The sequence below is a fragment of the Denticeps clupeoides genome, chromosome 16 (assembly GCF_900700375.1).
Source record: "Denticeps clupeoides chromosome 16, fDenClu1.1, whole genome shotgun sequence".
In the NCBI taxonomy this organism is placed as follows: domain Eukaryota; kingdom Metazoa; phylum Chordata; class Actinopteri; order Clupeiformes; family Denticipitidae; genus Denticeps; species Denticeps clupeoides.
In genome coordinates this window covers 13,548,669-13,573,216 of record NC_041722.1, presented here as the reverse complement: position 1 = coordinate 13,573,216, position 24,548 = coordinate 13,548,669, and the positions used below count along the sequence as shown (strand labels likewise).

Sequence of the window (24,548 nt, the reverse complement as noted above, 5' to 3'; positions counted from 1 at the left end):
TACCACCACTGTCTCCCCGAGCAAGACACTCAACCCATGGGGACTGTCCCCGTCACTACTGATTGTATGTCGCTCTGGATAATGATGTCTGATAAGTGCTGTAAACATTAATCTAAATGTTAGCAAAAAACACTAAAATAAACTGAAAAATGGAGATGAGATTTTGTGTTGCACATTGGCCATGAAAAATATGCTAAAAGTGTATTAATTGTGTTCAAAATAGTACTAGAATTTAAAGATCAGGTAAATTTGACTTACCTATAGGCCACTCCTGGATGAAGGTCTGTCCAAATGTAACAAAAATTATCGCTTACTAATTCACTTTCTGTCATTATTCGAATAGGGATTTTATTTTATGATCACTTTTTACTTTTTCTGATACACTGATCTATGAAACTATCATGCAAAAACATGAAAACCAACAGATCCAAAATGCTCCCAGCATGCCAATGTGATTAGCTTGCTTAAGGGAAGTGTTCCCAGGGGAAGTGGTGGGTCCCTGCATTACTGGCTGTTGCACAATGACAAATAATCACTTACTTGTTTGATTCGATTCCATGCATCTGGTCAGGATTTTAAAGGTTAATGTTGCATACATTATTTCTGTGTAAGAATCAAGAGCTTTCCCTTTCGGGACTGCGGCGAAGTTTCAGTAATACATCTGTAGGCATTACCCAAGACTCAAGATTTTTTTGTTTGTCACGTGCATAGTTATAGCAGTATAACAAGCATCCTGAACCACTCTGTTTTGACTTGCATAATTCTGTGTCAGGACGATTTCCACGGGCCGCTGCAGAAAGTCTTTAGCATGCCTGGGGACACCCTGAACCTTCTCAGCTATTTCAGGTGGTACAGGCGCTGTTTTGCCGTTTTGGATGTGTTCAGATCACGTCAGGTCCTCAGAGATGTGAACACCCAGGTATTTGAAGCTGCTCACCCACTCCACTGGAGTGCCACTGATGTTGAGGAGTTTGTAATCCAGTTGCTGTCTCCTAAAGAAGTCCACCACCAGCTCCATGGTCTTGTCGACATTCAGCTGGAGGTGGTTTTTCTCTACCTCTTCCATGTAGGCCGTCTCATTGTTGTTTAGAGGTTAAACCCATCACCACCATGTCATCAGCAAACTTCATGATGGTGTTGGAGCAATGAGTGGCCACACGTCATGGGTGTAGAGGGAGTACAGCAGAGGACTGAGTTCCAATGCGTCACCAATGTAAAATACACACTGTTAGCTCCTGCATATTAACTAACCCTCAAATATAACCATAATAAAATACATTACAATTGTAAGGGCCAAAACTTCTTACTACACCCTGTATATAATTATTCAAGCACTACTTAAGTACATTTATTTACATTTTTATGCAAATGAGAAAGTTATGTTTACTACGCAGCGACAGAAACCAAGCTCTTCCCCGGTCTTCCTGCTCCAACCTTCGGCGAGATTTTAAGGTCGTCTCTGCCGCCAGGACTCCACCTGCTCCACATCAATAAGACAGCCCACAGAGGGAGAGCGTAGGAGAACGAGAGAAAGAGAGCGAGACAGAAAAAAAATCCCAGCAGCCCTACCAGGACACACAGCACAAGACAGCCACTGCCCTTTATTCACCGATGCCATCAAATGTCCTGGTGGACGCTGTGCTCATCTGGTCAAGAGCTGTTGAGGTTGAAGCATCTGAGTCATGTGGGATCTCCATAGCGACATAATGCCATCAAGAGCCCTTCACGCTGCAGGCTGGTTCCAGCCACGGTACGTATACGTGACAGATTGTGTGACGTAATTGCACTACAAACACAGGCCGCCTCCTACCTGTAAACCTCTCCCGCACTCTGCCGAAGAGCAGACGGCAGGAGACGGATGGCTCTTATCGTGCTGCTCATCGCAGGGAGAGGGGTGGCGGAGAGGAGTCCCGACGTAACGCAACACAACACATTCGATTACAGTAATGATTCAAACCGCCAGCGCAGAGCCTGGCTTGTTTGGGTTATCTGGCAATTCTGGGACTGGCTCAGTCATTATCACTGAAAAGTCATTATCACTGAAAAAGCTAGTGTGTGTGTGTGTGTGTGTGTGTGTGAAATACGGTCAATACAGCAGACCATATTGTAATCAACGTACCCTCATATCTTATATACTGTGCTACACTTTAGGCTGCACACACACGCATCCTCAACTTTCTCAGCTCTGATCGATTTTTATGTCTTGTGAGCAGATAAAAACGTAACATGTGCATTATAAATATGTAACTACCTCTACAACACAAGACCCATCTTAACGCAAGGCTACCCATGATCCTCAGCAGATTGTTGTAAATCTTTTATGAGTGGAGCCCATGTTTTCGTGAGAACACTTGTTACCCTTTGTCGAAATTGTGATACGCTGCCATCATCTCAATCATTTAATCATATACTGTATTATGTAGTATAAGATGGTTTAACTCAGCTTTAATAGACCAAATAGGAAGGAACTGTTCCTGAGGAAGGTGAAACTGGAGAGGAGTCTTGTAAAATAGTGACCCTGCCCACGACTCACAACTCCACTCCTTGTCCTTAGCTGTGAGAAGATGCGAGACCATAGACTTTCATTAAGAAAGAATGTATATTTCTTTCATTCAGTCCTACTGTTTCACAACGTAATTTAATTTCTGTTGCTCCCTCGCATTTCCAGCTCACAGCAGCGTCGTAATGAGATCAGTCAACAGGAAAACGAGTGACAGTGATGTGCCCGCTGCCTCAATGATTCAGCTATCAGTGGCATCAGCAATATGAGGACAAAAATGGCTCATGTTAGATGGATAGATAATACATGGAAAGAATGAGAAGCAGGGGTTGTGGGGGGTCGTTGAAAACAGTAACTTTATGACATGACTCCAAACATTACGGTAACACTGCTTCTGGTGACATAATTTTTTGGGGTTTTTGATGAATACGTACAGAAAAAATGTTCTCTGAAAAGACTGTAAAAAACAGACATGAATTTTTCCAACATTTTCTGATAGGTGTGGACCTGTTTGACGTGTCCCACAGTGGCCTCAGGAGGTGGGTGGTGGGTAATGGGGAGGAACTTATTGCTGCAGTGCTGGAATGATTTTGCCGTGACATGGACCAAAGCCAACCCGGTAGCCATGGCCCTGACAGTACCCTGGAAAGAAACGCATACAATCATCACACACGTCATTTTGGGGATACATATATACTCAGTCAAAGTCGTTTAAAGCCATTTATTAGGGTCAAAAGGGTGCTGTAAGGTTTTATATTGATACAAAGCAGGCCCAGGACTTAAAATGGGTGTAATCCTTTCTTTTTATACTTGTTGTTATCTTTTTCTAATTAAAATGTAGAATGCACAGGGTGCATTCTAGTGTGGTAGTAGCCTAGTGGGTAACACACTCGCCTATGAACCAGAAGACCCAGGTTCCAATCCCACTTACTTCCATTGTGTCCCTGAGCAAGACACTTAACCCTGAGTGTCTCCAGAGGGGGATTGTCCCTGTAACTACTGATTGTAAGTCGCTCTGGATAAGGGCGTCTGATAAATGCCATAAATAAATGCACAGTTCAATAAGAGCTGTTCTCTGCCAATGTTTGCGGAAGATTTGTGGAACCAGAGATCTTTTGCTTTCATTCTGAAAGCATCTATCTGAGACGCCTGTTATTGCTCTTTAAGTTATGTAGACATTATGTAGACAATGTGTTCCAGATGTAATTGCACTTAACCAGTCTGCCATGGTAGGGTATCTGCCACTCAATCACAGACAATGATAATAACCCAAAACAGGCTCCTGATAGTGAATCATTGTTTCTTATGGAGCACAATGTGTTTAAGATGTTCCAAGACATCCAAGACATCCAAGACATCTTGAACACCGGGAATCAAAGATAATGTTTTGGCCGGACTTTATTCACAACTTTATGTTGTGATTAAACAAAGGATTTTTTTGTATTCTTCAATATAAAACAATACACACACATATTGAGAAAGGCAGATAGTGCCAATGAGGAAAGTGGGGCAGGTTTTTGCAGCCAGATACACAGTTGTAATCATATACTGTCACGTTTGTCGGTAGAGAAGCAAGAGACAAGTCTCAGAGTGCTCTGCTTCAGAGCTGGGGTTCAAAACGCCCATTACAGTCTGGCATTGACCTTGGGGCAGTGGTGGCCTTGCGTGTAAGGAAACGGACCCGTAATCAGAAGGTTGCCGGTTCAAATCCCGAACCACAAAGGTGTCACTTAGCAGAGCACCGTCCCCACACACTGCTCCCGAGGTGTCTTTCGTGGATGCCCACTGCTCACCAAGGGTGATGGTTAAATCCAAAGGACACATTTTGTTGTGTCACCGTGTGCTGTGCCGTGTTTCACAATGACAATCACTTTACTTTGACTTCTGATGCATTAAGAATGACGATGTCTGACAAGATGCTGTTTTGGCTGAATTATTTAGGTGGAGGTGTAAAGTGAGTCGTACCTGTGAGGGTAACCTCGTCACCATCCTTCAGAAACGTCCTGCTCCCTCCCTCGCCCAAATCAATGCTCTTTGATCCCCTCCATGACAGCTCCAACATGGAGCCAAAGCTCTCGGGATCCTGCACACACACACACACACACACACACACACACACACACAATCTGTCCCTCTTTCTGATGTATTTCACATTATCAAAGTATATATCAAAACACATACTGAGACAAAACCTTAAAAAGCCAGTGCAGTGCACAAAAAACTTTCACTCAATTGCACAGTTAACATTACACTGAGAATAATAACAGTCACGTGACCTCAGATTGGATGAGAACATTTATGTCTCACGATGACCGAGCAAAAGGAACTCTCCCCCTAGTGAGGCTAAGACCACCCAGAGACGGGCAAGCCGGAGGCTCTCACCGGTCCGCTGATGGTGCCTGAAGCCAGCAGGTCTCCAGGTCTGACATTGCAGCCGTTGACTGTTTGATGAGCCAGCTGCTGCTTCATTGTCCAGTACATATACTGAAGAGAGACACAACACACTTCAAACACCAAAATCCCTCTTCACTGCCTATCCCCAGACAAAAGACGAGCTAATCTCATCCATCTCCTTCTGTTCAGGGGAAGGAGTCCATCAGTGGGGGCCTGGAAGTAGCTTTCTGCTTCCCAAGATAACGGGAGAAAGTTAATGAGCCTGCAGCATTACTCAGTCTATGGAGTCTAACGTTTCTCCTAATCACGCACAGACAATTTCACTCCTACCTTGAAGTTGGACTTGCATATGGTGGCAGCTTCCTTCATTGCATCACCTGGTCAAATACAACACAGATACACGGAAACACAGTTTGACTTTTTAATCATGCAATACATAAATAAACAGTAGAATTTTAGATTTAAGTCACACATTAGAATCATATTTAAGCAGCAAGAGGGAATACATTGTTGGATAGACACACAATATACAGTAAATAGGTATATAACAATGTAGGTATTTAAGAAATGTTATTACATTTAAATTTATTACACAAAATGTTATTTATTTATTTTGGGGGGTTAAATATAGAATATAGAAAATTATATATATAGAAGATTATATTTTATCAGTGCATTCATTAAAATATTAATTAATTAATTAACATTAAGAACAAACTCTAATCGATCTCACACATCTGGATTTACATGTAACTGATGGCATTGTGTAAAAACATGCAGTTAAGGGTCTCAGTAACCAGTTTTTATGATGTTGTTTCATATTTAATTTGCCCCCTTCATTTTTCGCATGTTCACTGCTCCAGATGCTGCAATTTTGTTTTGTTCAAAAACTTTGGTCCCAATTGTGCTTCTATGGACTGGAGATTTATGGATGCAAACATTTAGTCATTTAGCCAAATGCGAAGGGGGATTTGAAAAGCACATTTGGGCTACATGCTGAACATCCAGGAGAGGAAGAAAAGCGATTAGCCTCCATGCTTGGGATAAAAGCTCCTAAATTCAAACCCATGTGACAGCCCAAGGGCTTTGAATTAAGTGCTCTCAGTTCCGCCTTGAATTAAAGGCACTTGGGAGGCAGTGCTGTACCTTTCACAGACACAAAGAGGTTAATATTAAAGGTGTAGGGGTCATCGTGGCTCAGGTAAGGCAGCGGCTTGGGGTCCTGAAAGGCAAAAGCAGAATGAAGGATGCTGGAGGGTCAGAGGCTTGGATGGCACCAAAGCCTTGCTCAATGAAGAGAACACTGAGCATTAGAGATAATGCCCCACAAAGAATTCTGGGATACCGAAGTGCATGTCTCATTAGCCCCTCATATGCTCGGTCGGCACTCTCTGGCCCTATCGCTCCCTCCATCACTCTGATTAAGGGATCTTCCGAGAAAGAGGGAAAAGTAGAATAAGTGCCATTTGATTGTACCTGCACTGGATTAGGCTGAACAAACGGGAGCAGGGCCTCCATAGGAACCACCCAAGGAGAGATGGTTGTCCCGAAATTCTTGCCCAGGAAAGGGCCCAAGGGCACATACTCCCATGCCTGGATATCTCGAGCTGGAATTACAGAAACATGGCAAAAGAATGTCAGTATTTCCCCAAAATTAATTAATTTATCTGAAAAACTCCAACCAACAGTCTGCTTCAAATGGATCTTGATGGCTCCTGCAAATTATTAATTATAATCACCTTAGGAATACAGAAGCACACTGTCACTTAAATCAATAATACTATGTATTCTGTTGACATGAGGAATTTGGACAGAATGAGCTCATTACATGTAACACTTCATTCATTTTGCAAAAAAATTAAAGTGGCATTTTTTCAATTAAGTACATCAATGTTTGAGGAAGCAGATGGCCCTCTGTTCAGTCGAGTTTTAATGCAGCAACGCCTGAAATATGTCTACATCACTTTATTCAGTTATACAACAAGATAAAGGGAGGAAAAACAAACATCACTAGATCGTGGTGACAAGTTCCCCTTGTAATGGATGACGCCTGTCCTGACACTGTCTTTTGAATAATGGACACTTCCCACAAAGCATCAATAAAAGCTGGAAGCAGATGTTGGTAAATAAGTTATGTCTTTTCTCCTTAGCATCAAAGCTCACATCAAAGGACATCAGCGTCATTAGTTCTGAGATGAGCTTTCAGTGATTGTGCACATGTACCTTTTTTAAATAATAGGTTACTTACAACTGTTGCATGTTGGGATATCTATATCTAGTGGTGCTTTCTTATATGACACAAAATTTCAAGAAGTCCTCTACAATTTACATGTACATTACATTTACGACATTTATCAGATGCTCTTATCCAGAGCGACTTACAATCAGTAGTTATAGGGACAGTCTCCCTGGAGCAATTTAGGGTTAAGTGTCTTGCTCAGGGACACAATGGTAGTAAGTGGGATTTGAACCTGGGTCTTCTGGTTCATAGGCGAGTGTGTTACCCACTAGGCTACTAACATCCATTTACCCCTCCCATTTTGAGCTACCTCTTTGTTAAGGGCAATTCATTTCTATCAGCCCAGAATATCTGCCCCATGATATTTATTAATGATGTATTTTCTGATTGTGCTCAAATAAGCTTTGGTCTTGGGCCTATGTAATTTATATCTTCTGAATGTATATAACATATACAAATATATCACTGAGCTTTGCATGTACCTTTTTATCAATTAGGCTTTCCTTCAAACCTCAGGTGGTTTTCATTTCCTTAGATCCTTACGGTACAGGCCATAAAAAAACAATATAGGCCTGCTCACTTGACAAGTCGCCATTGAATGTCCAGGCAATGAAATAATAAAAGAAACTGACGGCCCTTGTTGCTCTGAAATGCCGTTTGACACGGACGTAGAGTGCTACTAAATCAAAGTGAGTCACGACTGAATAGCGGCAACTTGACTTTTATATATTAAAAAAGCCTGCAGACTGAGCTATCTAGACAAATCAGTGGAGAAAGCAGAGGATCCAGGAGAAAAGGAGGCTTTGGATTTAACTCTATCCACCTGACTGTGTTCTTTCAATTCTGAGTGTCTCGGGAGCCCTCTCTAGGTCTTTTTGTGAAGCAAAATGGCGATTAAAGTGAAAGTGAAAGTTAAGTGATTGTGATACACTGCAGCACAGCACACGGTGCACACAACGAAATGTGTCCTCTGCTTTTAACCCATCACCCTTAGTGAGCAGTGGGCAGTCATGACAGGCGCCCGGGGAGCAGCATGTGGGAACGGTGCATTGTCACCTTGGCGGTTCAGGATTCGAATCCTTCTGATTACGTGGCCGTTTCCTTAAAAACTAGGCCACCACTGCCCCTTTAATTGGCTTTTAAAGGACTTTTAACCCTAGGATGATGAACTAGAACCCTAAAAAGAATGTGAAATCTTAAACTAGTTAAAGAAGATCTCCACTAAGGAGAATCTGCAAGCTGAGGGACATTCTTGTGCTTATGTGACATTACAAAGACCACCATAGTGAAACTTCTGTAAGAGAACCCCATAAACCAGGGGTGGGCAAATTTTTAAGCTCATTGGCCACATATACATAAACGTAAACAGTGTTAATATTACAGCGGATTGGATGTAGATAGGCGAATGTGGCATGTTGAGATGTGTGTAACATGGGGGTTGAACACAGTTTAGTGAAGGTGGGTGGTTAGGCACCGTCTACATTGTGTGGTGCCAGAGAGTAAGAGCATCCGCGTTCTCGCTAGTCAGTAAGTAAAAAATGTTGTTTATACAGTCCGTTTCCAACTTCCTCGCTAGATGAAACGCATCACCTGACCGCTCATTCACGGCAAGTCCCATCAGGATCGGGCAAAGACCTTCAGCTCCATCTGTGCCTCATGCGCCACCTGGTTATACACTAGGCATTACAGGACCAGTTCAAATGAGAGCTTAATTTGGCAATTCTATCCCAATCGGGCCGGATGTGACCCGCGGGCCGTAGTTTGCCCACCCCTGCCATGAACTAAACCAAATTAGGATGAAAACCATCCCCCAGACAACCCCTTTGTCTGGCTGATTTCTGGTGAAAAAACGTACTCACCGCTCCAGTCGTTCATTAAGACCATGCCAAAGATGTGCTCATGGGCTTTCTCGATTGGGATTGGTTCCCCCAGTTTATTTCCAGCCCCAACAAAAAATGCCTACAACACAGAAATCACAATCCCTGCTTATATGTATCGCTTGAGAACTTCTGACATTTATTAAACGCTTTATTAAAGCCCAAACTACATAGAACCTATGCTGATACTACAGATGCACTGCGGTACCCACAAGTAAACAACCCCCACTCACCATTTCCAGTTCAATATCCATCTGCTTGCTTGGTCCAAACACAGGAGGCTTCTCTGGACATGAAGGAGCAGAAGAAATGAAAAACCTCCGGATGAAAGTCCACAGCAGTCAGTATCAACATGACCAGTACTTACCAGGGTCAGGCCTCATCTGACCCATGGGTCTTCTAATGGGAGTCCCCGAGACGACAATGGACGATGCCCTGCCGTGGTAGCCTACAGGCAGCCTCAGCCTATACAGGATGATGATAATACACTCGATTGCACTGGGTTCCTATTTAAATTTCACCGTCTGTCTATGTTACAGATGCCGGTCCAGTGCAGTTAATGTTCCGAATCCTTCAGCACCTTGTGTCGGAAATGACAGATATCTCAGGGTAGGGTAGGTGAAAAAAGTGAAAGTGAAGTGATTGTCATTGTGAAGCACAGTGAAATGTGTCCTCTGCATTTAACCCATCACCCGTAGTGAGCAGTGGGCAGCCGTGACAGGCGCCCGTTTACAGGCCCGCTTCTTTTCCCGCTAGGCCACCACTGCCCCAGGTGCCGGCGTTCCGGAACCCAGAAAACCAATTACAAAGATACTGTCACGCGACAGTCATTTGACAAAATGCTCCTCGCAGGATGTTGTGTGTAAAAGCGACAGGGAGGGCATAACTACAGGCGCGTTCCTTGGGTACATCACTGCAGATGCCACTGATTCTGTATTCTCGCGGGTCATGAGGCAGATAAATTTAGACCAGCCGCACAGGGTTTAATGAAAGAACGCAGCAAGTTGATGGATGTACTGGCTTATAAAATGAAACAAGAAAAGTTCAAGCCCTGCTGCCTTGTAACATAGCCTAACAATTCATATGTCCCTAGAATACTTTTTTTTTTTTAATAGAAAGCCATACCAGTTGGGCATCAGGGCGTTCTCTTTTCCCCGGAACATGATCCCAACGTTAGTGGCGTGGTCCCTGGATGAGTAGAAGTCAGTGTAGTCACCTGAGCAGAGGGAGGAGGTGTGAGACGGATACGGTGATGAACAGATGGGGACAGGGTGGGTAGGTGTGTCGTTGCGAGAAAGAGAAGATTAGCCAGTAGACAACGCAGCACTGGAAAGACAGAGAGAAAAAGAGGAAGAGGGAGAGAGAAAGAGTGTGTGTGTGTGTGTGTCATCTGAACTTCTTAATTGCCTTTCTAACCTTTGTTTTCTTTGCCCAAACAACAGAACTAATAACTCTGAGGGTATGAAAAACATGACTGCTAATTGGAACTGTGCAAATTAAGACAAAACAATGCTGCTGCACTTTTTCGATTGCTCATCAACTTCCAATGAACTGGCGGTATGGGAAAAGATGGAGAAGAGCGCCCTCGTGTGTTAGACATAATAAATCCACTTGGCTAAAAGAGCACAGGTAAATAAATGAGGCAAAAATAAATGAACGGATTCGTAGCAAAAACATGTTCTGCAGGTGTCTGCCGGGACCATTGTGACAGTCTGCCACCTGAGCAGTGACAGGATTAAAGTGCTGACGGGTGCATTCAACAACTCACCGATGTCTGCAGGGAGGTGCATCACCGCAGAAATCTGAGGAGCAAACGCCCTGAAGAAGCAGAGCCACAGACACTCAGAAACGTGCAGAGGATCCATGAATATAATGATTGCGAACAAAGATGCAAACGAACAAATTTGGATTTGGAACGTGTAATTTGGAACGGGCAGAACTGGTTATAACCACATTCATAAATTTTACATGTGTATGTATATTTAATGTTGTCTGAAATGTTTCATATTTTCGTGCATAGTGAGTGTGGAAATGCAACGGAGACACACCCACACATTTTATCTCTCTCTCATTGACTATCCTTAACTGCCTAGTCCTGTTGCACAGGGTTGAGGCTGCCGGAGCCCACCCCATACCTACGGACAATTAAGAGTCACCGGTTCACCTGGTGTCAGTGCCGGGAGGTAACCGGAGAACCCGGAGGAAGACTGCACCGACTGGGGGAGAGCATGTAAACTCCGCAGACACAAGACGGGACTCCCAGCCAGTAATAAAATAAAAAGTATTAAAAGTAATTTCAAAAAATGTTTTTCCAATTACCCCATGTAATTACCCCGTGTAAAACCCTGATTTGACGAACCCTGCTCCAGCGCCACATCTGGAACGGCCTACCTGCGCCTCAGAGTGACGTCATCGCGCAGCGTGCTCTCATTGGCTGAGAGCAGCTTCTTCAAAACTCCTCGAGCCTCTTTCCACGCCTCGTGGCCCAGGCCCATGAGGGCGTTTAGAGTTGGCTGGAGGTGACAGTGGCGCAGAACTCAGCGTGACAATTCCGTACCACGTATCCATTTCATTACCCAATTACCCTACCTGCCCAAACACGTCTTGATGCGCTGAGAGGACCGGACCGGTGAAGAGGTGTTTGATGACGCCGAGGTCCAAAATCTGGTCGCCGATCGCAACGCCGATCCGCGGTCTAGGCTGAGACAAAATTAACCCAGGAGGTTCGGTCCAACGTTCTGAGACATGTTTCCAAATGCACTGAGAAGGTGAGGGTCGAAGACCTCCAAAAGTTCCAGCCACATGCCTGATGGCCTCGAACCCACTTCACTTACGTTGTCGCGCGTGGAGAACACGCCGAAGGGCAAGTTGTGCATGGAGAAGTCGGAGTCCTCCTCGATCTTCACGAACGACATGTCGACGTTGCAGCGGCGCTCCGGAACAGTCTTCAGAGAGAGCAGCAGCACCAGCAGCTGTAACCTCTTCCAGATGTGGACGGGCGGCCATGCGCAGCTGCCCGGACGCGCAGCCAATCAGGAGGCGCGGAGAGAGTCCTCCCTCCTACATGACTCGGCAATCCTCCCCCATTCCCCAACACCGAAGCTTTTTCTTTTTGTAAAATTTTCACTTTTATTCAGATCGAAGCAGAGAAAGCGGGGAAAAAAAACATAAATACAGCACACTAACTTTTTTTTTTTGTCACTGTGCACTTTCATATATGAACTATATATACTTTCCCCCCATTATTATTAAAAACACTCACACAACCAGCAATGGAGAAGTGCAAACATCCATACAAACGTCTGCACTCCAAATAAGAACAAGAAAGTTGGGTAAAGTTCGAAAAAAAAAGAATGCTGTTAATGATGCAAATGGCAATAACTCTCAGCATACATTCAGTTATTGGAAGAGACTACTACATACAGTACAAATAATGGACGGGAGAACAAAAAAGAAATAATATTAACAACAATAATAATAATCGGCATGCATTTTTAAGTAAATACCAGAAAAGCACAGCCCCTCTAGTAGTCCTCAGGTCCACACCTTTTCATAATAAAAGCCCTACGTGATTAAATTAAAAATAGAATAACCATCGAATCTGTCTACTTTAGGAGTAAAACATTTCTATGGAAATCAGAAGGAAATGAAATCGAGTGAGGAGGAAGCGTGTAAAATCATTTTCAAAAAGAGATGTATTTGAAGGTGGCATGCAAGGTTTGCGAGTCGGACGACGCGGAGATCACTCGGGTTTCCATGAGCAACTTCAGACGGGGGAAACAGGTGAACGGGGATCCTTCATATCTTCTGGATTTTTTCCCCCACGACGACAGGGTTTTCTTTCCTAATTCTCTCAGCAGCATCGGCTTTGTAATCAAAGGTACAGTTGTGAATGTCTGAGTATCGATGGACGCCGCAAAATAAGTTCCCACATCTGCAGTCAAACCCTGGGGACAAAGCGAGAGCAAGGGAAAAGGACAGCAAGTATTACTGCAAAGCATTTCAGATGCATTGCAGCAGGATATGGGCAATCGAACATCTGAGCCATTACACGGTGTGGTTGTGGCTGGTGCATAATGGAAGTGGAACATACCCGTGAGGCCGACCTTCTTCCTGCAGGTGAAGCAGCGATTCTTCTTCGGTTTGGGCTTCTCGTCTAGTTTTTCCTGGTTTTCTACAGAAGACTGGCTCACCTCGGCAGACACTGGGTACAAACATCACGGGAGTCAAACAAAGTTCGGTTGAACATTTCAAAAGGCGCAAACGGAGGCCTCAATCTTCCTTCTCTGATACAGGGGGACAGTGTTACTACCTCTCTTCTTTTGCACCTGCAACCGTTTCATCTAGCTTCCTTTTGCCCGTCCTGATGCACTCATCTCTCACTCATCTCTCTCTGAGCTATCCGAACCTTCCAAGCTAGATGAAGCGCTGCATTTTACTGAAATGGAGCAGGGTGTTCTCTCTTTAAGACAGACACACACACACACACACACCTACTAATGGATCCCTTTTTGAATATAAATAATGCATGTATCTTACCTGGACCAACATTTTTTAATGTTGAAGCAGTTTGAAAAATCAAATACAGATCAAACAGCCTTTGGTGGCCACCAAAATCCTGACCCAAACTACTGTGTCAACCGGTGGTTTCTAAAATATAAAAATTAGTGCTGTAGCTGGCCAAAAAGATTATTTGCGAATGCCGTTTGTTCGAAACGTTAAAAAAAAAAAAAAAAAAAAGCACAAAAATACATACTCTCTAATGTTATTTTCACCAGGATGCCCCTTTAAAATGCTGAATTTACATTTACCAGATGCCCTTATCCAGAGCGAGTTACAATCAGTAGTTATAGGGACAGTGCCCCCTGGAGCCACTTGGGGTTAAGTGTCTTGCTCAGGGACACAATGGTAGTAAGTGGGATTTGAACCTGGGTCTTCTGGTTCATAGGCGAGTGTGTTACCCACTAGGCTACTGCCACCCACCACAAATTACTGCGTGCATCAAATGGTCATAGCCGTCAGGCAGGTGCAAGTACAACGTAGCATACAGGGATGACTAAGGTCACGTGAAATCTTCATCTTTAGCAAAGCCACACATGAATAACGCAAAATAAGAGCCATACAGCCATCCTTGTTCCTCCTCGAACAGCCACCGCAAACTAGCAAGCGGGGCTGCACGGCTGAACGCTGCTCATCGAAGTAGCCTCACACCAGGTTGGGAGTGTGCACATGGTGTGTGCGGAGTTTCCTCTGACCTTACAAGGGCACGCACAACTTGAAATTGTCCACATAGAGCGTGCGTGTGTGCCCTCGGTGAGTCCCCACCCTGCACACAGTGTCATGGGATGGGCTCCTGAGTAACAGGACCAAACGACAATGGAAAGTGAGTGAAGTGAGTGTCCCTGTACGTGTGTAGGGTGGTAGTAGCCTAGTGGGTAACACACTCGCCTATGAACCAGAAGACCCAGGTTCAAACCCCACTTACTACCATTGTGTCCCTGAGCAAGACACTTATCCCTAAATTTCTCCGGGTGACTGTCCCTGTAACTACTCATTGTAAGCCGCTCTGGATAAGGGCGTCTGATAAATACTGTAAATGTAAAATGTGTGTGTGTGTGCGTGCTACATCTTATTTTCTGCAATTCCTCAATCTCCAACTCTTTATCCCAGAGCCACTGCTTGATATAAAAGTGCCCTGGACTCTTCTCAAAGAACACAAGCCTCTGATAAGAAACCAGCGTGAGATCTGCAGCAGTCATTGAATAACGGGGCAGAACGCGCAGCACACGTGCAGAATACGTACCTTGCGGTTCGTCGGGTTTCGGGACTGCTTTGGCTGCAGCTGACTCCCCCGGTTCACAACGTGCTACCTGTGCTTGTGATAGGAGAGCTGGGCTTGATGCAGCGCTAGAAAAAAAGAAGATCAAAAAGTGTCCCCAAAGGACCAGCGTAGGGTCAGTGCCAAGAACACCACGGAGAGGTGTTCATTACATCCAGAGCGTTACATTCATACGAGTGGAAAGCTATTGTTATCGGGGAAATGAACACCGTAGTCACGTTTCCATTACAGAGTTGCACAAACGAATATTTTACACAACACAGTGGCTAAATTGCTGCATTTCTCTTCGTGCGCTAAGACGTGGATGGTCAGAACCATTCCGGATTTTGTCAGGCTTATTTCTAATGGACGCGAGAGCATGGGTGGGAGATTTCTGGATGCGAGCCGTGGAATCAGAACCTTAGGATGACCCCACTGAACCTCTGAAGGGCTGATGCGAGTCCATGCAACTCGAGAACCGTACATGCACGACATTTCAGATCATCATGCCGTTTTACTTGAACATCACGTGACCTATTGATATGAAAGAAAGTGTTTCCATTGCAGTTATGCAAAATAAATAAAAATAATAATAATAATAATAATAAAACCCCACCTGAGATACCACATTTTCGATCTTGGGTGTATTTTCTATTAGCAATTTCAATTAGAGGGTTAATGGAAAAGTGACTTATGACCCTGACTAAGAACACTGTAGCTGCTATGCGATGGTCCTTTTCGTTTTTGTAGTGATGAAAATAAGACATAAAAGCAGCATGAAGTCTACGCGTCACCGGGGTGACTGCGTGGCAACAGTCATCACAGACACAGTCGCGCACACAACACCCTCTCCATGTCAAAGGCTACGCTAAGGCTTTCATCAAGGCTAGTGGTAGGCTTTGTACAGTACCTGCTTTGTCCCACAGACGTGGCTGACTGGATAAATGCTGACGACACCTCAACAGTATGGTTATCGGAGCAGTGCGTGGGAAGAGACTCTCCAAAACTACTGACTCCAGAGGACGCTACTGCAACGACACCAAAAGAAATCAAAAGAAGTCTTAAAATCAACCCCCCCCCCCCTCCTCCCTCCCTCCCTCCCGCGGCCTCTTTCGGCTCCGCAGACACGGGTTGCGATTGACACAAAGCCTGACAACGCCAAGAGGTCCACTGAGGATGATCCGCCATCAGCTATCAAGACAGTTACGAAACATTTCACAGTGGCGGCGTTCATTTACGATACTGCTCTGTTATGAAAAGGGAAGCGTTGCGCGCTCACCTGGCGGACTCGCCCGTCCACTGCTGTTCTGTCGCTGTAAGAAGTCCTTATAACAGACCGAGCACATCCCGTTCGTCCGCGGGTTCCCATAAAAGCCACAGCCAGTGGCACAAAGCATAGGCACTTGGGTCTGGTTTGTCTCTTGAGCCATGTCCCTCCTGTGAAGAAGCAGGGACGGGGGAGGACGAGGAATAAATCAAATAAAAAATAAATAAAAAAAAGATCAGAAACACAACACCCTCCTTAGTCTTCTCTCGGTTCCCGGCCGCGAGGCTTGTAATGTAACGGCAGCCGCAAGTGACAGTGTTTACCGCTTGCCGACTAGGCCGCGCGGCACATCGTTTGGTGTGGAACCTTGGGGCCGAACGTACCGTAACTTGAAGAATCGCTTGGAAGTAAGAGTGGCTGGGGATTTATGAAGGTGTTACGGAAGAGCGGCCTTATCTTACGCGCGCGGTGACGCTGACGCATGGACCAGCGCCACAATCGCCTGTGAGTGCAGCGGGAGAGACAGAACTACTCGTCTCGTCTTCCACTCCCATCCTCCAGAAAAAGGACCGCCTCCCTCTTTCAGAACAGACAACGCGGGACCCCCGGAAGAAACGAGCCTTCAAGCTGGCAAATCATTAGCATGCATTTGGAGGGGCGATTTTCTGCCCGGGTCTGATCTCAATCAGGACGTAACAGGAGAGGGGGGCATCTGGTGTGGTCGTGTCTTCACGGGGCAGAGGCAGCCTGCGGGCCTCCTGCATCTGGACTGTGAGAACGTTCTCACCGACTGAGCTCGTCGTGAATATCTGGGCCATTTCTATCCCCGCTCGTGTAGAATTGTTACAGCCCTCGGGCATTTACAGTAGCCAAGGTGCCACACCGATGCAGAATGTGGCCCATTGGACCCAATCTGCACAATTTCTCTCGTAATACTTCCACAACTTATGACTAATTCAATGTATTAAAAAAAAAAAAATAGAACTAATCTCAGACTTCAGAGACTTTGCAACCAGCAAAACAGGCCCAGCCAGGGCCAACAGGTAGACGGAGCCGAGTTGGGCCTTTAGAACGTCCATATCGCTGTAACTCCGGTGCCAACGTCCACCTCGCCGTTAATCGGAATGAGACTTACATTTACGACATTTATCAGACGCCCTTATCCAGAGCGACTTACAATTAGTAGTGACAGGGACCGTCCCCCCCTGGAGCAACTTAGGTTTAAGTGTCTTGCTCAGGGACACAATGGTAGTAAGTGGGATTTGAACCTGGGTCTTCTGGTCCATAGGCGAGTGTGTTACCCGCTAGGCTACTACCACCCTACTACTTGACGGTGAGTCACGAGAAAGCTGCTCAGCTGTCACTTCGTCACAGACACGCACGGAGGCCGTGCTGCAGCCACCAACCACGACTCGAGATCGAGACGCTCAGCACTAAGAACGTAGACGAGGCCATGAGCTTCAGCGTCTTCATGCGTCTGAAGGAAGGGCCGTCCCGTTATATCACATGCAGATTAAAAAAAAAAAGTGAAGCTTATGCAGTAACCCGGACGTAATGCGCCTCTCCGGTTTACCTGGATGAGCGGTAATCTGAGAGAAAGATGCCACATGAGCTTCGCTTATTCATCAGACACCAGGCCTGCGTGATAAGAGAAGAACTTTTTTCAAATGGAGACGGAATCGCACGCCTGGCTCGGCGTCGAAAAACGTCTCTTATTCCGTCACAGGAGCAGGAACGAGACAACTTCGTGGGCGGTGCGGATGAAACGAAGTGAAATAAAACAACAGAGTCCCCCTTTGCTCGAATATACATATTGATTTCAGAAAAAATCGATTTCGTGCCTTTGGTAAAACTACGGACTTTGCCAACACTGCTGTCATCTTGCGCGGCGCGTCCCCGGTCGAACGGAACTTCATTCCGAAGAGGATGGGGAATGTTCGGAAGAAAAGTTGCTGCTTTTTTTTTTTTATATGTTTTAATGATCTCAGAGCAAGAACAACATCGATCACGGCCGAAATTAAGAGCGTGTGTTGTGTGTGTGTGTATGTTGGGGGGACGACAAACGAACCTGTTGGTCGGGTCACCGTCAGCAGCTGAAACCACCGACCTAGAGCCGATTTAAACAAAACACGACACATGCGGACACCCGAGACGAATCTGCCCCGTCAAAACGACTGCGCGCCGCCGATTCTCGGGGGTTCTCGTGGGCGACGGTGAGTCGGCGGAGCCCCGAAGCCGTCGCATTTCTCCCCGTTTCCTGTTTGAACAATGTCCTTTTGTTCCCCCGCTTGAAGCGGCGTTGCCCGCTGCCGAGCGTGTCTGGAAACAAGGTTAACAATCATTCCGGCGACGGTGGCGGTCCGCGTCGACCTGCCCAACAACAATCGCAACTTTGTAGGCGACGTACCTCGAGGATCGTCCCGAATTCGCCCCTTCTACACTTCTCTTTCTTCGTTTCTATCCCACCAGATAAAAACCCCGACATAACACGCAAAAAATGCCACCGTCTACTATACAAGGCAGGCCCTGCTCGACCGTCATTGGCTGGCCGCACGTAAGACACGCCCACACGCGGGCCACCGTTGGCCAAAAGGAACGTCAATCACACAAGAATGTTCCTGTTAAAAGGACAAGACAAGACAAACAGGAGCATAAGAACGACGTTTGTTTTTGCGCCGTAGGCGTCTCTGTCGGGTTGCATCTCCTCCGGCTGTCGTTCGCAAGTTGTTCGTTTTTGTCACGCAAACATACCAAGCAAAATTAAACCAACTGACACGGGGAGTTCCTTGTTGAGCTTCTCAAAAACTTAAGGCTCACTTAACACCGCATGAGTTTTTATTCATTTAGTAATCGAGTGAATACCATACAGCAGTAGGCTTTGTTAAAAAGGGGGTTGGAATATGCGATTGGTTCATTTCCCAATGTAAAGTAATTTTATTTTATGAACCTTCGTATTTAGTTTTGCGTCAGAGAACGTCTGTTTACGGAAGGCGGAAGTACATTGTTGGAGGCCACGCCCACCCACCCGCCGATCTCACGTGGGTGCGGGCGAAACGCAGGGATCCCGTTCGATAATTAGTCATCGATCGCTCGCCGCTCCCGTCCGACGGCATGTCCGCGCTGCGCGCCGCTAAACGGGCGCTGAGGAAGGAGATGAAGAGTCGCGTCGCGGCTCTGAGTGAACAGGAGAAGCTTCGCCAGTCCCGGGTTGTTTCTCAGAAGGTAAAAAACGTCCAGCTGTTATAAATGCATATGGAAATCAAAATGTAATATGTGTAATAACACTTCTGGTCCGTTGTCTGTATAACTTGTATACTATAATAATTACTGTTATATACTATAATAATTACCGTTACTGTTAATATGAAGCTTGTTGTAATTGCATCATGAGCAATCGGTTGGCTTATACGTCCTTGTCCTCCTGGCCATTTCAGCATGATAAGAACAGGTCCTGGCAGTCGTAGGGAAAGTTGGTAAAGTGAACTCTGTACTACCACAACCAAGGTCGTGGTTTAATTCTAAAAGTTATAAACTATATGAAGGAACCCACTAAAACCAACAGGACAGATAAAACCATGTAAGAGACCAGTGTGGAGAACAGCAGCATGAATGTGGGTGGTAGTAGCCTAGTGGGTAACACACTCTCGCCTATGAACCAGAAGACCCAGGTTCAAACCCCACTTACTACCCTGAGCATGTCCCTGAACATGACACTTAACCCTAAATTGCTCCAGGGAGACTGTCCCTGTAACTACTGACTGTAAGTCGCTCTGGATAAGGACGTCTGATAAATGCTGTAAATGTAAATGTAGGCAATTGCAGCAGTCGGCAGTCATGTTTCTGTAGATCAAGTAGGGAACATTCCCAAACATCCTCCTGCAAATCCTGCATTCCAATAAAGTGCTATTTCAACATATGGCTTTATGAACATTTCACTAAATTGAAGTAGCCTTATAAAGTTAAATGTCAGCAATAATGTCGCAATGTGATGTAGAGCTGCCGATCCTGGAACTCAGCCCAGCCCAATCCTAAAATGCAGCCACTGTAGCATTATTGATATTCTAATACTTTTATAATAAAGTGTGGCCAGTGTTCGCAGCCTTCAGGTTCATTGCCCCTGGACCAATATCGTTGACTATGTTGCCCTGGAGCATAAAGGTGTTATTTGTTGGGGCAGTGGTGGCCTAGCGGTTAAGGAACCGCCCCCGTAAGGGCGATGGTTAAAAGCATTTCGTGTACACCATGTGCTGTGCTGCAGTTTATCACAATGACAATCAGTTTACTTTCACTTCACTTAGTTGTAAGCGAGAGGCTTCACACACATGAGTTTTTGGGTTGGCTGGTTTTACAGTTTGTTACGCCACATTTTGTTGAGTGGCAGAATCTTCTGATTCTGTTCCATCAGCTCCTCGGCCACCCAAAGTACCTCAGCTGTCAGCGGATCGCCGTCTTCCTGAGCATGAGCGACGAGGTCCGCACTGAGGAGATCATCGAGGACATCTTCATGAGGAACAAGGCGTGCTTCATCCCCAGGTACCAGACCCACAGCAACCACATGGATATGCTGAGACTGACCAGCCCTGGTGACATAAACAGCCTTCCGCTGACCACCTGGAACATCCGACAGCCTGGGGACGGTGACAGCGGGAGAGAAGAGGCCTTGACTACAGGTTGGTTTGGCCGTTGCTCCAGCAGATAACTCATCAGTTCCATCAGAGCTTTTAATGATTTATGCATAGTAATTTTGTGGAACTAATGAACTGTGCATTCTGTGAGGATTTTTCCGTTGTCTGGAGTCTTAATTCTGAAACCTGTGTAAACTGAGCTCATGCAGCACAGAGATTTATCTGAAGAAACGTTCTCATATTATAACATTTAATATATAAACACATTGTTTTTTGAGCAGTTAGATAGCCTGAGATAGCCTGTTTATCTCTGTGGATTGAGGAGGTTCTCCCGTTTGACCACAAGATGGCGAGGGTGCATCAGCGTTGTTCCTAATTGCTCCAGAGCTTCATGGGTTTCCATTCCAAGCCTACCTTAGTAACAGCACGTTACAGTAGTTACAGGTTGGTTTGGCTCATTTCTTGAAACAGAAATGACATTCTCAAAATAACATGGACAAATCTCCAAGCCACTTTACAGACTGGAATTTCTCATTGAATTCATCAAATTGCAAATGTCTTAGTACACGTCTCAAGTGTCTCAGTTCATCTTTGCAAATGGTTATGTACAAGTAGGCTACAGTTAGCACAATGAGCCCGCATTTAGCACATTTTCTAAATAAATAGATCTTGCTGATCTAAACGGATTAGTTAATTCTGCCTAATTGTTGTTCTCTCCAAAGCATACCAGCATGGTTTCATTGTGTAAGTAATCATATGCAAAATAGTCTGTTCAATTGTCAAAATTAGTGAAGAGCATAGTCCCGTGAACACCAGAAATGAATTTCTTGGAACATTTGATAAATCCATGATAAATTCAAAACTTTTGCACAGCACCCAGTGCACAAAGTGAAATGTGTCTTCTGCATTTACTGTAAACCCCTAAGGGTGCAGTGGGCAGCCTTGCAAGGCGCCCGGGGAGCAGTGTGTGGGGACTGCATTCGAACCGCCAACCTTCTGATGACGGGTGCACTTTCTTAGCCGCCCGGCCACCATGACCCTTCTTACTGTAAAATTCTTTGTTTTTTTTCTGTTAGCTAGACTTCTTCCACAGTGACAAAACATCTAGCCATGTTGACTAGCAGTGCTTGCACAGTGCCAAAGGGACACTGCATTTTGGGGTGCTGACTATTTACATGAGAAAGGAATTTAGTTTTGGCACATGGGTAAACAGTTTTGGGGCAGATATGAGTTTTTGCAGGTGATCCGTGGTGTTGTGCTGAACCATCCATGATATTTTGGCAAAAAGCACTGAGTGAATACAAATGAGCCAAAGCAATTGAGAAAGATCTTTGAATTTTGGATGGTACTGTCACTTTAGATGGGAAATGTGTGAACAGTTTTGGGAGAGATATGAACTTTTGCTTGTGAGCTCTAATGTTGCGCAGAACTGTAAGATATTTTGGCCCAATGATCTTAGAGTTTTAAGAATGTAATGTCTGTTTCAAGAAATAAGCCAAAACAAAGGAGAAAAACTGTAATGCTGCGGATTGGGATACAACCATTCTGGCATAAAATGGATGCGCAAAAGAATGGCACGCATTAATTGATGCATTAATTAACAGATTCATTATAATCGGTATTGTAAAATACTCAGAAAAGGTATTGAAGTTACTTTTAAGTGATAATTTAATTCTTAATACATTGATATAATTGTAGGTTAGATAGCTTATTTTAAAAAGTCTACTTTACTAGAACAATTAAAATGGTAGAAAAGTAGTCAAGTCAGAGGGAATAACCCTAAACAACCACAAAAAAACCCAATAACATGCATTGTACTGGTTATTCAACTTTCTAATTCTAAACATTATTACTGTTAAAATGATTGTTTCATGAAAACGATTTGTGACTATTAATGACTTGTTTTATTTAAGACCTCTCCACTGCAGCAGTCTGGTTTGGTAGAGAACGTGGATGGGCCCAAATCTGTATTCCCACAGAGACGCACAAGCCAGTGCCGTATCCTCCTGTTGGGACTGTGAACGCTAAAAGATTAAAGCTCTTGTACAGAAAGAGACTCTGAAACACACAAAAGCTAGTTGTCTTTTTTTTTGGACGGTCACTTCAAAGACTCGGGAAAACATGTATCTGTGTTTCTACCTCCACAGAGTGTCTATATTCCCCATGGGTACCAACAGAACTTTAAATCTGCACAGCGGTTTGAGGAGAAGACTGGAAAATGTTGTTGCTTGAGCTGGCAGAGTAAAAGGTCTGGACTGGAGTGTGTGTTGTGGGAAGATAGATTACTGTGACATCGTTGGGACCATGGATCAATGCAGCACTCTTCACCGGCGGCCCTTATGGGACGTTGAGGTGTTTTTGATGTCGAGCAACATTTGAGCTCACTGTTGCAATTCCCGCCTGAAGATGCCTGGAGTGTAAATGATAAAAACCATTAACTGGCCGTTTGTACATGGGATGACTCCGTATTAAGTTTTATATAAAAATATGAAAACTACTAATGGAGTGGTAGTGGTGGTAGGTGCCAAGTGGGTGACACACTCGCCTCACATATGAACGAGAACACCCAGGTTCAAATCCCACTTACTACCATCTTACTTCCCTGAGCAAGACAGGAGTGTCTTGAATTGTATTGATTTTTTAAAAATTATTTATGATGAGGAGATGCATGCAATGACAAGACAATATGCGAGATTGTTGAAATCTAGAGCATAATTTCTAAAAACCTGTAATATACAACAAATAATAATGTTTTGAAAGTAGTCATTAGTCATTTTGTTTCTGCTTGTAATTTGAAAAGGAAGACTGAAGTGTATGGATCAGATAAAAAACATTTTTCACCACAAGGGGGTGATCTTTGCCATCTTTGTTAGCCATGAGTGCAATAAATGAAGTGTGAAGGTCATCCATGCCAGTGATGTTTGTGGATGTATTATTATTGGAAAAAAAATATTTTTTTTTCTTACTGAGACATTGAACATGTTTTGAACAACATTTGTGTTGTATTCTCTGTTTCTCCTGATTAGGTGGTCTTGACCTCATCCTCATGCCTGGACTTGGCTTCGACAGAAGCGGCAACCGGCTGGGCCGTGGGAAAGGTTTCTATGACGCCTACCTGGAACGCTGCATGAAGGACTCTAAGGAGAAGCCGTACACAATTGCTCTAGCCTTCAAAGAGCAGCTTTGCGGAGAGGTTCCTATGGGCGACACTGACATCCGCATAGATGAGGTTCTCTGTGAAGATGAAGAAACTAATCAGTGAGCTAGGCTTCTAACTTGTTTCCTGGAACCATTAAAGTGCTTTTTAAAATTCATTCAACAAAATAATTTTTTTATTATTATGATAGCTGTAGATAAATATTAACAGTTGAATTGTGGTACATGCACAATCATATATTTTGCACTGTTTTTGCAGTGCATCACTACAGATTTTGTGGGAAAATCAAATAAAGTATTTTGCGTCTCGCCTTCAAAATACAACTAACTACCAAGTGATTGTTTCTTATATGTTCCATATAGTTTCCAAATTTTGTGAACGCCAAGTGTACAAGCCTGAGAACAATGCCCCATGTTTTAAGTCAGTGCTGATATAGCACTTCTTCATATGTATCATTGGTTAATTGAAATATTGTAATCTTTAACAGCCATCTTTTGAATAATGCTCCCTCACTGGTTGTAGTTTATTTTCTGCCACACAAGTGCTCGCCCCAGCAGCAATTCCTCTTACTTTATATCAGCTCTGCTTAGATGGCTGCAGGAAGGTGTGTTAACTTGCCATGTTGTGCGGGTTTCACTAATATGACAGTTCAGCTAACATGCAGCCACAGC

At 44.5% G+C, this 24,548-nt stretch overlaps 3 protein-coding genes across 6 annotated transcripts; 1 reads left to right on the top strand and 2 right to left on the bottom strand.

The window, feature by feature from the left end:
- Nucleotides 1–2,832: 2,832 nt before the first annotated feature.
- fah (fumarylacetoacetate hydrolase (fumarylacetoacetase)) lies at nucleotides 2,833–12,034 on the bottom strand. Its single transcript, XM_028956350.1, has 14 exons — nucleotides 11,845–12,034; nucleotides 11,600–11,710; nucleotides 11,402–11,523; nucleotides 10,779–10,828; nucleotides 10,136–10,226; nucleotides 9,378–9,475; nucleotides 9,244–9,296; nucleotides 8,993–9,092; nucleotides 6,371–6,501; nucleotides 6,041–6,116; nucleotides 5,225–5,271; nucleotides 4,883–4,984; nucleotides 4,466–4,583; nucleotides 2,833–3,142 (listed from the first exon to the last, which is right to left on the bottom strand). Exons 1-14 carry the CDS (start codon nucleotides 11,923–11,925, stop codon nucleotides 3,066–3,068), a joined length of 1,257 nt encoding a protein of 418 aa, XP_028812183.1. The 5' UTR covers nucleotides 11,926–12,034; the 3' UTR covers nucleotides 2,833–3,065.
- A 149-nt stretch (nucleotides 12,035–12,183) lies between these two features.
- zfand6 (zinc finger, AN1-type domain 6) lies at nucleotides 12,184–18,626 on the bottom strand. Of its 4 annotated transcripts, XM_028956352.1 has the most exons (7): nucleotides 18,503–18,622; nucleotides 18,164–18,414; nucleotides 16,108–16,265; nucleotides 15,739–15,856; nucleotides 14,814–14,917; nucleotides 13,104–13,214; nucleotides 12,184–12,957 (listed from the first exon to the last, which is right to left on the bottom strand). In XM_028956352.1, the coding sequence occupies exons 3-7, from the start codon at nucleotides 16,256–16,258 to the stop codon at nucleotides 12,809–12,811; spliced, it is 633 nt and encodes a 210-aa protein (XP_028812185.1). In that variant the 5' UTR covers nucleotides 16,259–16,265; nucleotides 18,164–18,414; nucleotides 18,503–18,622; the 3' UTR covers nucleotides 12,184–12,808. The 4 variants fall into 4 exon arrangements, with proteins under 4 accessions (XP_028812185.1, XP_028812184.1, XP_028812187.1 ...); XM_028956351.1 differs by lacking the exon at nucleotides 18,164–18,414 and having other exon boundaries at nucleotides 18,503–18,626; XM_028956354.1 differs by lacking the exon at nucleotides 18,164–18,414 and having other exon boundaries at nucleotides 15,739–15,853; nucleotides 18,503–18,626.
- A 102-nt stretch (nucleotides 18,627–18,728) lies between these two features.
- Nucleotides 18,729–24,034, top strand: mthfs (5,10-methenyltetrahydrofolate synthetase (5-formyltetrahydrofolate cyclo-ligase)). The gene is made up of 3 exons (XM_028956745.1): nucleotides 18,729–19,317; nucleotides 20,501–20,765; nucleotides 23,747–24,034. Exons 1-3 carry the CDS (start codon nucleotides 19,207–19,209, stop codon nucleotides 23,980–23,982), a joined length of 612 nt encoding a protein of 203 aa, XP_028812578.1. The 5' UTR covers nucleotides 18,729–19,206; the 3' UTR covers nucleotides 23,983–24,034.
- Nucleotides 24,035–24,548: the final 514 nt, after the last annotated feature.